Consider the following 14,727-nt stretch of genomic DNA (forward strand, 5'->3'; position numbering starts at 1 on the left):
TCGTTCTGTTTTATTTTTGCAAAAAATAAAAAATTAGCCAGGTGTGGTGGCATGCACCTGTAGTCCCAGCTACTGAGGAGGCTGAGGCATTTACTTGCAGAACCTTGACCAACAGAGAATCTGATTGGCTAACAGAAACTGATGTCATTTCACAGCAGCATTGTGAATCTTTTTTTTTAACCTTCTCTAATCCAGACCCTTTGGAAGTTTACTTCAGGCATTTTCAATCTGTGCCTGTGAACCATTCAGGGCTCTGGATGGATTTTGGGAGAGGGTCCACGAGCCCCCCTTGTTGGTAGGCAGAATTTTGTATTTCTGTACATTTTTCTGGGGAGAGTATTCTTGACTTTCATCAGCTCCCCAGAAGGCTTATTACTCAAAAAAGTTTAAGAACTTTTAACTGATCAAGATGCTCCCATAAAGAGCCTATTTCTGTAGCCTAGGTACAAAGCCCAGGTACAAGAGGAACTTACATATTACGGCCAATGTCCTGGAATCTCTGATAATGCATAAAAGCAGCTTGTAAGTAATTTACATACAATTTGAATATCACTTTTTAAATGTCTAAATACATGAAAAATGCATCCCCCTTATCTCAGGCTTCCCCTTTTTTTTCTGAGATACTATTCCCAGAATCTCCCCTAGCCGCAATGAACTGGGTTAAATTACCCTGGAATGAAATAGCTTTTGGTGGAGGTGTGGTCAGTCTTGATGACAACATTCCTTATTAGACTGTTCAGTTCCTGGAGTAGAGCTTTTAGAGGTGTGACTTCACTTTCTGAAGGCTGGATTTTGAGGTTCTATTACTCCACTGCATTGTCATAGTACTACTCGTTTTTTTTTTTTTCTTTTTAAGGTTACACTGCAGACTAGTGCCATCTGATAACCTGACTTGACTGTGTTAAGATACGTAGATGTAGATGATGAATTGTTACTGAGAGTTTTCTTTCTTTCTTTTTTCTTTCTTTCTTTGTTTCTTTCTTTTTTCTTTCTTTCCCTTCCTTCCTTCCTTCCTTCCTTCCTTCCTTCCTTCCTTCCTTCCTTCCTTCCTTCCTTCTTTCCCTCCTTCCCTCCTTCCCTCCCTCCTTCCTCTCTCTCTCTCCTTTCTTCCTTTCTTTCCTTTCTTTCCTTTCTTTCCTTCTTGACAGGGTCTCTGTTGCCCAGGCTGGAGTGCAGTGGTGCAATCATGGCTCATTGCAACCTCAACTTCTTTGGCTCAAGTGATCCTCCTGCCTCAGCCTCCTGAGTAGCTGGGACTACAGGTGCATGCCACCACACCTGGCTAATTTTTTATTTTTTGTAGAAATGGAGTCTCACTATGTTGCCCAGGCTGGTCTCGAACTCCTGGGCTCAAGCAATTCTCCCACCTTGGCCTCCCAAAGTCTGGTATTACAGGCTTGAGCCACTGTGCTTGGCAAGAGTTTCTGTCTTAACTTTGAGAAAAGAGGTTAGGGAGCATTAATGAACCCATTCGTTCACCAGATGTTTATTAAATGCTGACTGTACGCCAGTGGAGAGAGTTCAGTGTGGAGAGCTTAGAGATGGGTAGCTCACAGTCACTGTGAAGAGATGGTCATGGGTCGTTGCGGGAGACAGACGAGTAAACAAATTATGGCAACACAAGGTAATATGTTCAAAATCAGGGAAGCCAGAATAATTACCTGACTGGACAGTTCATGAAGGGCTTTGTAAAGAAAGTTACATTTGATCTGAGACCTGAAGCGTGGGTGGGAATTTATCAGGTGGACACGAGAGGAAAGATGATGTGGCTGTGATTTGGAGTTGGACATGTCTAGGTTCAAATGCTGACCCTGTTGCTTTCTGGCTCTGTGAACTCCAGTGAGTTATCTTGGCCTTCCCTGGTCTCAGTTTCCTCATTTGTCCATGAGGTCACCATCAATACGCCGGGATTGTCATGAGGATTAAATGCAACGCTTTAGGATTAATGTCTGGCACACTGCAGATAGTCACTGAATGGTGGTCATGGGTGCAGAGATCTGTTAGAGAACAGTGGACCTCGGATGGACATGACAGGGTCCAGGGCATGACAAGTAGCTTGGCAGGACTGGTGCCTAGGATGCATGTAGAAGACAAGAGGCAGATGTCAAAATCAGAAGAGAAACAGGGAGCTGAAACGCTGTGAAAGCTCGTGCAGTGCCAAGATTGCATAGACACTGCGAACAGCTGAAGGACTTCAAGGTACCATCAGGTTTGCTTTTGAGAAGGTACTCTACTCTGGCTCCGAGGCAGACAAGTAAGATAATTGCCTCGTTTTGCTCCATCTCTGATAACTTTTTTTTTTTTTTAATACATCTATCTCTCCCCACTAGACTGTGAGCTCCTTGAGGACTGGGATTGTGTGTTTTGTTTCTTAATTCACAGAAACCCTAGCACTTAGCATTTTACTTGGCAGATGATAGATGCTCAATAAATATCTGGTGAATGAACAAATAGGAGAGGCTAACTGCAACTACAAACCTAAAGGTAAGAATTGAAAGGCGGGTGAACGCTGACAGCAAGAAGCACACTCTAGTCATATTTCAGGTGCTAGAATTGACATGATGTAGTTCCTAATTAAATGCGAGATGGAAGAGGAGGAGTCTAGGGTGAATTGTTGGTTTCTGACTGGGTGACTTGGAGCTGGTGAGGTGATTTGAGATCGATACAGGAGGTCAGAGTTGGGAGGAGACAGTGGGACAGTGAGGAGTTTCCTTTATTCATGATGGCTCTGAACTGCCTGTGAGATATCTAGGTGAAATTGTTCAGGAACAATAAGAAATTTGTGTCCGAGGTTAGGGAATGGTACTGGTTGAGCATCTCAGATCTGAAAATCTGAAATGAGAAATGCTCCCAAACCTGAAACGTACTGAGTGCCAACATGCCGTTCAAAGGCAATACTCGTCAGAGCATTTCAGACTTCAGATTTGACTATGTATCCTGCAAATATTCCAAAATCCAAAAAAAATCAGATGCCCCATCACAGCAGTTGAGAGGCAGAGGCTCTCCTTATAGGGTGAGGTCTTAGAACGGAGAGCCTTCTTCACAGGGGAGTCTGAACTTCTGGATTTTGTGGAGAGATTGAAAAACATTGGCAGACCAGCAAAGAATTACCAGTTATTTATTTTACCTATGAAAGCTAGCAACTAAACTAAAATATAGAACTACCACCACTATGTATATGTATATTTAAAGAATATTTAAACACAAAATTTAGAAGGTCATGCTGTCAATATATTCAAACTTTTTTCTCTCTTTCTTTCTTTCTCTTTCTTTTTCTTTCTCTTTCTTTATTCCTCTTTCTCTCCTTCCTTCCTTCCTTCCTTCCTTCTCTCTCTCTCTCTTTCTTTCTTTCCTTCTTTCTTTCTCTTCAGACAGAGTCTTGCTCTGTCTCCCAGGCTGGAGTGCAGTGGCACGATCTCAGCTCATTGCAACCTCCACCTCCTGGGCTCCAGCAATCCTCCTACCTCAGCCTCCCATGTAGCTGGGACCACAGGTATGCAACACCACACCCAGCTAATTTTTGTATTTTTAGTAGAAACGAGGATTTCACCATGTTGCCCAGTCTAGTCTCAAACTCCTGAGCTCAAGTGATCTGCCCACCTTGGCCTCCCGAAGTGCCAGGATTATAGGTGTGAGCCCCTGCACCCAGCCAACATATTTAACCTTTTGGTGTTTACCACATTGTCCTAATTTTTCTCAGTTCATTACCACTCCATGTAAAAACCCCATCATGGTACACACCAGCACACAAATGCCACTGGATCATCAAAGGTAGTTAGTGGCTCAGTGCATGGAAGAGCATTTACTGAATAGTGCTGGTCACAAAATGGATGGAAGCTGAACATTTTGGTCTACTCATGATATGCCAGTCTCATGTCTGTTGTGATGTTGAGAGAGGGTAGTGGGTATCTGTGCCTGAAACAACTTAAAGCTTCCCCTGCCCTAACCTTAGAGCACTGTTGAGAAAATGTCCCGATGACGAAATGAAACTGTTTAAAATTGAACTCATTAGATGCTCCATCCAAGTAAACCTGTATTTATTGGCAGTGATAGTAGCAATATGTTCCGAAGGCACTATTTCTGGACACCTCTCATGCAAATAGGAAGCTCTTGTCTCCATAAAGGATGATGACAAATATTGGATCCCTTTTTTTTGGCTCTTTTGTGTTAATACCAGACTAATCAAGAAGTATCACGAACAGACAATGTAAGTCAGCTGAGACTATTCACCGTTACTCGTCTGTTGATTAAAAAAAGTTGGTGTAATGATTACAAACCTGTTCATTTTGGAAAACAGAGATAATATGTCCTTCTGATTAGATATGTGTCTCTTAGAGACTTACTGCCTTATATTTTAAGTTAGTGTTATTTAATATAGTTTAATGCCCATCTTTTGTCTTCCTTGTTGGATTACTGACTGGTAGAGATCAAAGAGAACTCTGGATCTAACTTTGAAATATCATTGTGATTTGCTTGGGTCATGAACATATTAGACGCTCCGTAAGTATGGTTCTGTTTTTGGACAGAGTCTCGCTCTGTCACCCAGGCTGGAGAGCAATGGCACGATCTTGGCTTACTGCAACCTCCACCTTCTGGGCTCAAGGAATTCTCCAGCAACAGCCTCCTGAGTAGGTGGGATTACAGGTGCACACCACCACGTCCGGCTAATTTTTGTGTTTTTAGTAGAGATGGTGTTTCACCATATTGGCCAAGTTGGTTTCAAACTCCTGACCTCAAATGATCCACCTGTCTCAGCCTCCCAAAGTGCTGGGATTACAGGCATGAGCCACCGCCCCCAGCCATAAGTACAGTTCTTGTTGAAAAAATAAACAGCTGATTGACCTAATGGAAAGAACACAAAACAATGCAAATATATTCCCAACAAAATAGGAAAAATTGGAAAATTTGTTGACATAAAGGAGAAAAAGTAGATTAGGAGCAGGAAATGGAGCCTGTGGTTCCTGTAGTATATAGTGATGGTTCTGCGGACACGGGCTGGGAATAATCATAGCAGTGGTGAAAATGTATTGAGCACTTACTTGCTCTTAGTGTCATCCGCTCCTCATAGCAACCTGATGGGTGCTTGTCATCCTCACCTTTTTAATGGATGAAGGAGCCGAGGCTTAGAGAAATGGAGTAAGTTGCTCAAGGTCACATAGCTATTAAGTATAGATTTGAACTCAAGGCTAATTCTAGAATCCCGGTGCTAAACCACAGTACACACCACTGGGGGTGGTGTCAGTCCCAGCTCAGTGAAGAATGCGGTTTTTCTGCACTTGTCCTATCATCGAGCAGTTTCTCTGCCAACAATAAATAGATTCTTACTGTGTCCTTGGCCAGGCAACTTTCACTTTTAAAATGAGTTAACGCTCAATTCGTCTGTATTTTAAAAAATGGTAATACTGATACGTAATTTAGTGGAAGAAGCAGAAATCCCCATTTGGTGGGAAGACAACAGGAAGCAGCTGGCTGTGGGTGTATGGGTGCCTCCTCCCAGAGAGAACCTGAGTTTATAAGCACCCTCCCGGGTCCCTAACACCATCAGTCACCCGGAATTTCTCCTGAGGATAAACCAGGAGGAGCCACGGGGGTAATGAGAAATCTGCCTCCTTTCTTCCATCTGGCAGGAGGGGTGTTTTCCTTTGTTACGTGTGTAATTAGGATGATGAGTGACTTCAGGCGGCAGCCCCTCTCCTGGTTGTGGGGTTTCTCTGAGGTGTGTGCATCTTTCTGACAGCAGGGCTCTTACCTCCTTGGGGCCACCATTCTGTGCACCAGCAGAAGGGGTCTTGTGATCCAGGACACGGGGATGAGCAAGCATGCAGAGAAACCAACACTAGTCAGGCAGTCAAGCATTCAGGAAGCGGGAGGATGATTTTAGAGGTGAAGGGGAAAGTGGGATAGAGGGGGGAGTCCTCTTTGGGGATTTCCATTACCAGACAGAGCTCTTGTCTCCTCATCTGGAGGAGACAAGATATCCCTGGAGAAGGGATATCAATGGCTGCTTAAACGGGGGAAGAGAGAAAGCTTAGTTGGGTGTTGCACTGAGTTCAGTGAGGGAGGTGATCCCAATGTATGTCCTGGCTAAGGGGTTTCCTTACCCTGAGTTGCATGAGGGGGCTTGTGATTCTCAGGTATGGTGTTCATACCTTTTCCTTTTTTCTCTTTTTACCAATTACAACCTTATAGAGCGGCTAGCAATGACAATACTAGTAGGAAGATAACTAGACCTCACTGAGCCTGCATGTCTTGTGTTAAGTGTGGTTTAGCACTTCACTGGGCTGCTGTGAGAATCACTGTGCATAAGGTTTGTGCGACCCCTTTAGATTCTAGAGTGATCAGAGGATCACAGCCAAACAGGGAAGCCCTGACTGCCTCAGTCTTGCTTCCTTCTCTTCCTAGGGGCACAAACAAGCTGAGTGGAGTTTGGCTTTGATATTGCCTATCCTGTTTATTGCCTGAAGGAATATTCTAGATTAGGAGATTGTGAAGGAGGGGCAAAGAAGCCTGGCGGGAGGTGATTCTGTTCATTTTATTTTTTAACTCCAGTGCCTTCAGTAAATCCAGGAGGTCATAGAGGCAGAAGGAAGCATTCTGGTTTTTTTTTCTTTGAGACAGAGTCTCACTCTGCCGCCCAGGTTGGAGTGCAGTGGCACAATCTCGGTTTACTACAAGCTCCGCCTCCCAGGTTCACACCATTCTCCTGCCTCAGCCTCCCGAGTAGCTGGAACTACAGGCGCACACCACCACGCCGGGCTAATTTTTGTTGTATTTTTTTTAGTAGAGACAGGGTTTCACCATGTTAGCCAGGATGGTCTCAATCTCCTGACCTCGTGATCCGCCTGCCTTGGCCTCCCAAAGTACTGGGATTACAGGCATGAGCCACCACGCCTGGCCAGAAGGAAGCATTCTTGAAGCAAACAGCCCCGCTTTGCTCTGCCCCCAAGCCTGCCACCCTTTGCCAGCCCTCTGGCCGCGTGCCTGCCCTGCACAGCGCTGTTTCACCCAGACAGTGGGCCTGGAGGGCAGGGGTGTGCATAAGGGTACCAAGGATAGGAGGGGAGGGGCTGGCTTTGGAGGCTCCAAGCTGGGAGCTGACACAGATGAACAGGCTAGAAGGCAAGGCCAATGCCTGCAGCCCACACTGTCACCCCAGAGCCGGTGACTAATAGTGGCAGAGGGTGGGGAGAGGAGAGTGCCAAGGGAGGGAGAGGACAGGGAAGTGGTGGGGAGCACCTGATCGGGTGCAGCCCTGGCCGTCTGCTGGTCAGCTCACACAGGCTCTCTATTGAGTGCAGTTTGGAAGCGGATTTTGGCTGGAGGACTAGAAAGAGCCTTGTTGTGGAAATGGAGTGTTTAGGAGGCTGCTCCTCCCCTGCTGCGTCTCTCTCACTTGCTTCCTGACCTCCAAAATGCTCCTTAAATATAACACTCTCAAAGCCTGATGACTCCCCTGCCTGAGCTTGGAGCTTTGATTCCCCAACGTGTGACTGCAGAACTGCTCTGCCCCAGATTTCCCAGCAACTAGAGGCATGCCGCTATGCCCTGGTACTGCAGCGCTGCTCCGCTCCTGCTCCTGGAGCAAAGCAGGACGCGTAGGGAGAGCAGCACAGAATGCAAGAATTTGAGCTGGAAGGAGAGCCTCAGGGATCCTGTCATTTATTTCCTGCTCCAGATAGGGAGCCAGAGGCTTGGAGGCTTACCCAAGGTCATGGGATTCTAGTGGTGGAAAGAGCTCCAGATGAGGAGGTGGGAGGCAGGAGGGCTGAATTCTCCCTTGGCTTCTGCCACTCAATGGCAGAAGCCTGAGACAGGACCTGATATTGTGGCGTTTGAGTTCACAGCTTCCAGGTTTCCCTTGGCTGGGTGGTCCTGGGTGTCTGTAGGCAAGGTCAACAATAGCATGCTCTGGTGACCTCTTACCATTCTAGTCCCCATTTATGGATGAGGCAAGAAACACCAATTGTGTTTTTGTTGCATTAGGAAAGGAACAGTACCAGGGTAGGCGAGACTTTAAGACTCATAGAAGACCAACAGAAAGTCAAAGCAGCTGAAATCAAAAGGAAAAAGCTGAACTGTTTCCAGCCTCCATTCTAAACCCAGTAAAGTTCAGAAGAAACCGTGGTAACAAGAGGCTTGGAGTAATACAAATCAAACCAACTTCATGTTCATTAAATTAGTGAACTCAGAAAGGCCAATTTTTGTGAACATATATTTGTGAAAATTCAGGTAACACAAAATATTGTCTAGACCCCTGTGCCTCACCCCCTCTTTATCAAGCCTGTTTATAAAAACCCAAAAAGGATTGGTGTTCAGTTGTTTTCTAATTACTCTGTTTATTTTAAAATTGTTTGCATTGAATAATTAGCTAATACAAAATAATATATAGGGAGAGCGCGATGGCTTACGCCTGCAATCCCAGCACTTTGGGAGACCAAGGCAGGTGGATTGCTTGAACCCAGGAGTTCAAGAACAATCTGGGCAACACAGCGAAACCCCATCTCTACAAAAAATAAAAATAAAAATAAAAATAAATTAGTTGGGCATGGTGGTGCTTGTCTGCAATCCCAGCTATTCAGGAAGCTGAGGTGGGAGAATCACTGGAGCCCAGGAGGTGGAGGCTGCAGTGAGCCATAATCATGCTACTGCACTCCAGCCTGGGCAACAGAGTGAGACCCTGTCTAAAAAAAAAAAAAAAAAAGAAAGAAAGAAAAAAGAAAACAAACAAATAATATTTATAAAATATGTAAAATATGTATAAAGTATAAAGAAGAAATGACAATTGCAGGAGTACCTCTCACCTGTTCTGCTCCATTGCATGTGACTGCTTTATACATTTTCAGTGCTGTGTACTGTTCCACCTTAAGAAGATAACACAAGGCATGTATCCTTTCTGTTGATAGACATTTGTTTTCAGGGTTTTTGTTTTGCTTTTGTTGTTAGGTGGAATGCTATTTAAAGTTTTTCGTGCATGCCTCCGAATGTGAGTTGCTTCCATTATTGGAGTAGAACTGTTAGGTGTTAGAGGATGCAATCATCCAACTTTATTACATAATACCACATAATTTTCTTAGGGAGTTGAAGCAGTATACACTCCTACTAGCTCCTTTCCAACACTTGATATTATTTGATTTTTAATTTTTGTCAATGGGAAGAGTATGTGATGACATCTCACTAGAGTTCCAATTTATATTTTCCTGAGTACTAATGAATTGAGCTCCTTTTTATATGTTTATTGCTTTCTCTTCTGAAAATGCTAACTCAAATCATTTGTCTGTTTTCAGAATTATCCTTCTTTTTCTCATTGGTTTGTAGGAATTTTTAATAAATTCTGTGGACAGTTCCTTTCTCAAGCAATATGTGTTGCAAATGTTTTCTCTTAGAACAGCCTTGTCTTTTCTCTCTAGGATCTCTTTGGATGATTGAAGTTTTTAACTTTATTGTGGCTGAATCTGTCATTTTCTTCCTTTATGGGAATTGTTTCTGGGTCAGTTGTTTAGGAAACTCTCAGGGTGCAATCAGTGTAAGAGTCAGTTTGTGATTATGATTTATCAGAGGAGATTATTCTTCCTCCTTTGTTCAACATCAAGGTTTAGGGCAGGCAATTTTCCTTTTAGTTCCTGGGCAGCATTTGTGCATTTCTTTCAAGTGCATCCTTACAGTGAGAGTGTAGTCCACTGGCACCCACTTTATGAGGCAATCGCCTCTGGATTCTCTCACCACTTGTGGGCTTTGGGAGTTATCTCTAGTATGCTCTGGGAGGCCCTGAAAACTGAAGCCTAGTTTCACTATTTTCTGCCATCACTACATTTTTGACCTTTAAATATTTCTTATTTTTTTTTGATAGCTCATCAAGCACTTTTAATTTCTTTTTTTTTTCTATTTTATCTGTGTATATGCCATAGTGCCAGACATGGAAGTCTTTGCAATCTAGTTTCCTCTAAGCAATTCTTATCCTTCCTGAAATGCAAATGTCGGGGAGCAGCCAGATTGCAGGGAGTCAGGCAGAAGCAGGAGAATCTGTGTATTCATTCTTAGAGGTTATGTTACTGCTTGCGATTTACTAACCAGGAACTTTTCAAACCATGGAGACTGCTTCTCACGGAGGTGAGAAGATAAAGAGGGAAGTTAGATGAGGAACAGTTTTCCCATCTCACTTGGTCTTAGTCTTTACCTCAGAAAGCACTTCCATGTTTCTTCAAAGCTGTGTTTGGATCACCTTTTGAGATTTTCTTTCTCTTTTCTTTTTTTTTTTTTTTGATGGTCTTGCTCTGTTGCCCAGTCTGGAGTGCAGTGGCATGATCTCGACTCACTGCAACCTCCGCCTCCCAGGTTCCAGTGATTCTCCTGCCTCAGCCTCCCAAGTCTCTGGGATTATAGGCGTGTGCCACCATGTGTGGCTAATTTTTGTATTTTTAGTAGAGACGGGCTTTCACCATGTTGGCAAGGCTGGTCTCGAATTCCTGACCTCAGGTGGTCCACCCATCTCAGCCTCCCAAAGTGCTGGAATTACAGGTGTGAGCCACCATGGCCAGCCGAGTTTTCTTTATGGACCACAAAAATGGAATCTGTCTCCAGGGCCCTGTGAGAAGCGTTGTTTCAGAAACAAGAGAGAGCCAAGGGGAATTCGAGGCAGATGATGGTCACTCAACCCAGTGGGCTCTCCTGTTCTTCCTTCCCTTTTGGGTTCCTCACATCACACACAGACACTAAAGCCAGCTAACTCATCAGTAACAGAAGAGATTTAGTCTTGGTTTAGTCTCTTTTTTACTTACTGCCTGGATTCTTTTTCTCCTGGGAGCATGTAAGCTTTTATAAACCAGCTTGTCTGATAGAGAAGGAAATTTTTTATAAACATACATATTGATTAAGACAATAGGTTTTTGAGCTAGGGATGCCTGCATTCAAATTCCAGACTTGCAGCTTGCTAGCTGTTTGACATTAGGCAAATTAAGGCACTACAGTTAGGCTGGCCAGGGTGGCTCATACCTGCAATTCTAATGCTTTGGGAGGCCGAGGTGGGTGGATCACCTGAGGTCAGGAGTTCGAGACCAACCTGGTCAACATGGTGAAACCCCATCTCTACTAAAAATACAAAAATTAGCTGGGCACTGTGGTGCGCGCCTATAATCTCAGCTACTCAGGAGACTGAGGCAGGAGAATTGCTTGAACCCGGCCGGCAGAGATTGCAATGAGCTGAGATTGCACCACTGCACTCTAGCCTGGGCGACAGAGTGAGACTTCGTCTCAAAAAAATAAATAAATAAAAAAGACACTACAGTTAGTCTTCAGTGGCATTATCTGAAAAATCGTGAGGTACTGCCTTATACCATGGATATGAGGATTTAGTAAGAGAATACATGCAAAATGCTTAGCTTGATGCCTGACATAACTAACCCTCAATATACTCTTCTTAGTAGTTGAGAAGGAGTTGACTTTGTGGATTTTTGTTTTTGTAGTTAAAAAAAAAAAAAACAGCTAGAGCAAAAGCCAGAAACTTTTACAGTTACAGTAATGTGTTTTTAATATAGTACTTGGACATCTTTGATCCTTATGTGTTACTTGTGATCAGAGCAGTTGATGGGCCAGGATGAGAATACAGTATTCACGTGTACCTGGAGTACTCTCAGGGACATTTGCCTCGGGGCTGGATCACATGACCTGGTATTTCCATTGAGTGAATTATCTAGGTCACAAAGGACAACTCTTTGTACTTCTGGAATCTGTTGCATCCCTTCAGTTTCTGTGCTGAAAGTATGGCCTGGGTACAGGCTCCAGGAGCTTTAAAAACGTAACTTCGGATGTGTTCAGAAGTCCTGGCAGCATTTGAGGGTTGTCTGGCATGGGGCTATGGATAGATCCATTCCGCAGCCAAGGGCTGCTTCGGGAACACCTTTCTGAAAACTCAGTATACCTTACTTTTTTCTTTCATTTTTTACTAGTGGAATCAGGTCACAAAAGCTTAGTATACCTTAAAGAGTGTTTCTTCTGGACCATGTGGACATTGGAGAGATAACATGGTGTTTTTAGTTCGGTTTGAGTAAGGTCACTTCAATGCTTGCTTCTAGTACCCCTACAATACCCAAGCCCTCCTCCTCAGTGGGGATATAGAGCTAGCTGAACGACACACAGCCCTTGTCTCCATGGTGCTTATCCTCTAAAAAGAACAAAGCAGATTTGTTGCCCAGGCTGGATTGCAGTGGTGGGATCTGGGCTCACTGCAACCTCTGTCTCTCTGGTTCAAGCGATTGTCTTGCCTCAGCCTCCCGAGTAACTGGGATTACAAGCACGTACCACCACGCCCAGCTAAATTTTGTATTTTTAGTAGAGACGACGTTTCGCCACGTTGGCCAGGCTGGTCTCAAACTCCTGACCTCAAGGGATCCGCCGCCTTGGGCTCCCAAAGTGCTAGGATTACAGGCATGAGCCACCATGCTTGGCCAAAGGAGAGATGATCACTTTTTCTCACTTTAGAGGGTCAAGTATAGATGATGTCCATACAGCAAGAGGATGTCTGCAGATTGTTTTATGGGCAAACTTTAGGGTAAAGGCTTGTTATGGTTTGATTGTTTTGGAGCAAGTTTCCGCGTAAAGCTTTATTATCATGGTTCAGTTGAAGGTTGCTATTTCATAATTAATCTCTTTGTTCGTTGTCACCCATCCGCATTACTGACCCAGATAGTAATGCAGGGAAGGAGAGAAAGGAATCATACAGCCAGGGAAGCTGTTGGTACTGGAACTCCCAGGCCCCAGCCTGGAGGATCTGATTTAGGAGGAGCCTCTTCCCCCTTCTCAGTGAACTGTTACGTTCCAGCTAGAGTTGAAAATCCCGGTCCTGCCTTACTGGGGCGCTGTGGCTGGTCTGCATCTTCTTGGAGCCCAGGATTGGTGATCATGTGGCTTAAATCCTAAACCAGGCCTTTGTGGTCGGTCACCTTAAAAGGATCCCTGGCCCCAGGTGACAATGTGCTGCCCTGCCACCAGAAGTTGCTGCCTCACCTTGCCTCCAGAAGTCAGGCAATTTCCCCAGCAGGAGGAGAGAACTGTGCATTCTGTGTGCAGCACACTGCCTGGGAGCACGTGGCCCTGCTTGCCCCGCCTTGCTGGGGAGAGGGTGAGGATTTTATTTAAGGTGGTCTTGTGTGCCTGGATGCCCCAGGCACTTACCTCGGGGCCTCTGAGTCTGCTTGGATTCCAGAGGTGTGCAGAGGAACTAGGGTCCAGGTTCTCCTCTCCGGCAGGGGTGGGGCGTTTTAACCCCTGGGTGGATGCTGATAGAAGTGCTCATCTTCAGATATTTCTACCCCCTCCTCTTCCTTCCTGGCACCACATTCCTCATACACCCTCTCCCTGATATTCTGTCCCATCCTGGGACTAAACGTGTGCTGTGTCTTTAAATGGGCGGAAGTGGCTGGCAGTGCTTTGCTTGGGTACTGCATTGATTAGGAGATTATATGGAGCTGCGGGAGCTGCCGCCTGGGGGAAGAGAGGTGCAGGTTCTGCTAGGTTTGTGCTCTCCTCCCAGGCTCTCCTTGGCTTCCTTCCCCAAAGCAGCTCAGAGCCGGTATGAGGTGAGGGTGGGGGGCAGCCGGCCCGCCTGGCTGTTGACGGCAAGTCCAGGGTTTGTTTCGCACAGCCTTGCCAGCGTTACCCATCCTCATCAGAAACTGGCAGCGACAGCCACAGCTCGGGCAGGCGGCCCCAGCCGCAGGCTGGATTTGCAGAATCTGTCCTTCGTCTCCAAGCCCAGCTTTCAGCTGGGAAACGGGGAAGAAGGGGCAGTGGCAGCAGTTCTTCTGGCTCTTTCTCCCTTTCTCTCTTTCTCTTTCTGTGTTCAAGTCACATTACATGGGATTCTGTTCTTTTGGGACTTCGTCATCTTTTCCAATATGTCCTGGGACCTCCGGAGCTGTAACGGGGATGCTAAGGACACGGTCAGTGGATTATCGTGACTGTACTAATGAAAGGATTCAAGCTCTCCTGGTAAGTAGAGGAGGGATAGGGAGCCTTCCTCTTCTGCCTTTCTTCAGCCCTGTGCTCCCCCCAGCACCCTCAAGAGGTCCGCTTCATTGATGCCATCTCACCAGGCATCGAGGGGTTCAGATGTGGGGACTAGGCACTTTAAAAGTTGGGGTACTCTCCCTGGCTCCTCCAGCTTCTATACTGCTTCTGTATTTTCCTTACCTTCTTCGAGGGCAGGGGTTTTGTGGAAGTTGGGGGGCAGTGGAGAGAACCAAACTGCAGCTAAAAGGTTCTCCAACTTCGAGTACGTGAGGAGTGGTGTGCACAGAGGGAACTTGATAATAGAGAAACAGCCCTTCCCTTTGGCGAGGTGTTGTGCGTCTGCATCAGGCTGGGGGTGCGGTTGTACTCTTCCTGAGCCCTGACCAACACGTGATTTTGCGGGGCCGCGGGGGCCCTTTCTCACGTCAGCTGCTTAGGGCAGGCAGTCCCTAGGGGCATCCCTCTGAGGGGCCAGGCTCCATCTTCTAGGATGCCTGGTGTCCAGAGGCAAGTGGGCCGCTGCCTACCCCAACGCAAACACTCACCTTGGGCCTTGGCAGGTGCCTCTTCCTGGGCTTAATATTGGGACATTAAAGGCATCTCTTGCTTGGGGTGTGGGAGTAGCTGTATTCTAGCTACAGAAGTAGTCAGAATATTTTTACCTTCCATTTAAAAAATAAAACCTTCACCTCTCCCTCTTTTTTGACCCAATAAGGAGATTGC

The 14,727-nt window shown here is 45.6% G+C and overlaps 1 protein-coding gene across 34 annotated transcripts in view; it reads left to right on the forward strand.

The window, feature by feature from the left end:
• GRAMD1B (GRAM domain containing 1B) overlaps positions 1-14,727 on the forward strand; it is a 273,617-nt gene that overhangs the window by 159,833 nt on the left and 99,057 nt on the right. For 4 of the 34 annotated variants that reach the window (XM_065529141.1, XM_074015495.1, XM_074015497.1 and 1 more), the window contains exon 1: positions 13,438-13,983. The exons of 28 other annotated variants lie outside the window; for them this stretch is intronic. In XM_065529141.1, coding sequence (XP_065385213.1) covers positions 13,961-13,983 — 23 coding nt within the window. In that variant the 5' untranslated portion in view covers positions 13,438-13,960. Of the gene's footprint in view, positions 1-13,437; positions 13,984-14,727 lie in introns of those variants that run through there. 2 more of the 34 variants (XM_065529148.1, XM_074015507.1) reach the window with 1 other exon arrangement.

The sequence above is a fragment of the Macaca fascicularis genome, chromosome 14 (genome assembly GCF_037993035.2).
Source record: "Macaca fascicularis isolate 582-1 chromosome 14, T2T-MFA8v1.1".
In the NCBI taxonomy this organism is placed as follows: domain Eukaryota; kingdom Metazoa; phylum Chordata; class Mammalia; order Primates; family Cercopithecidae; genus Macaca; species Macaca fascicularis.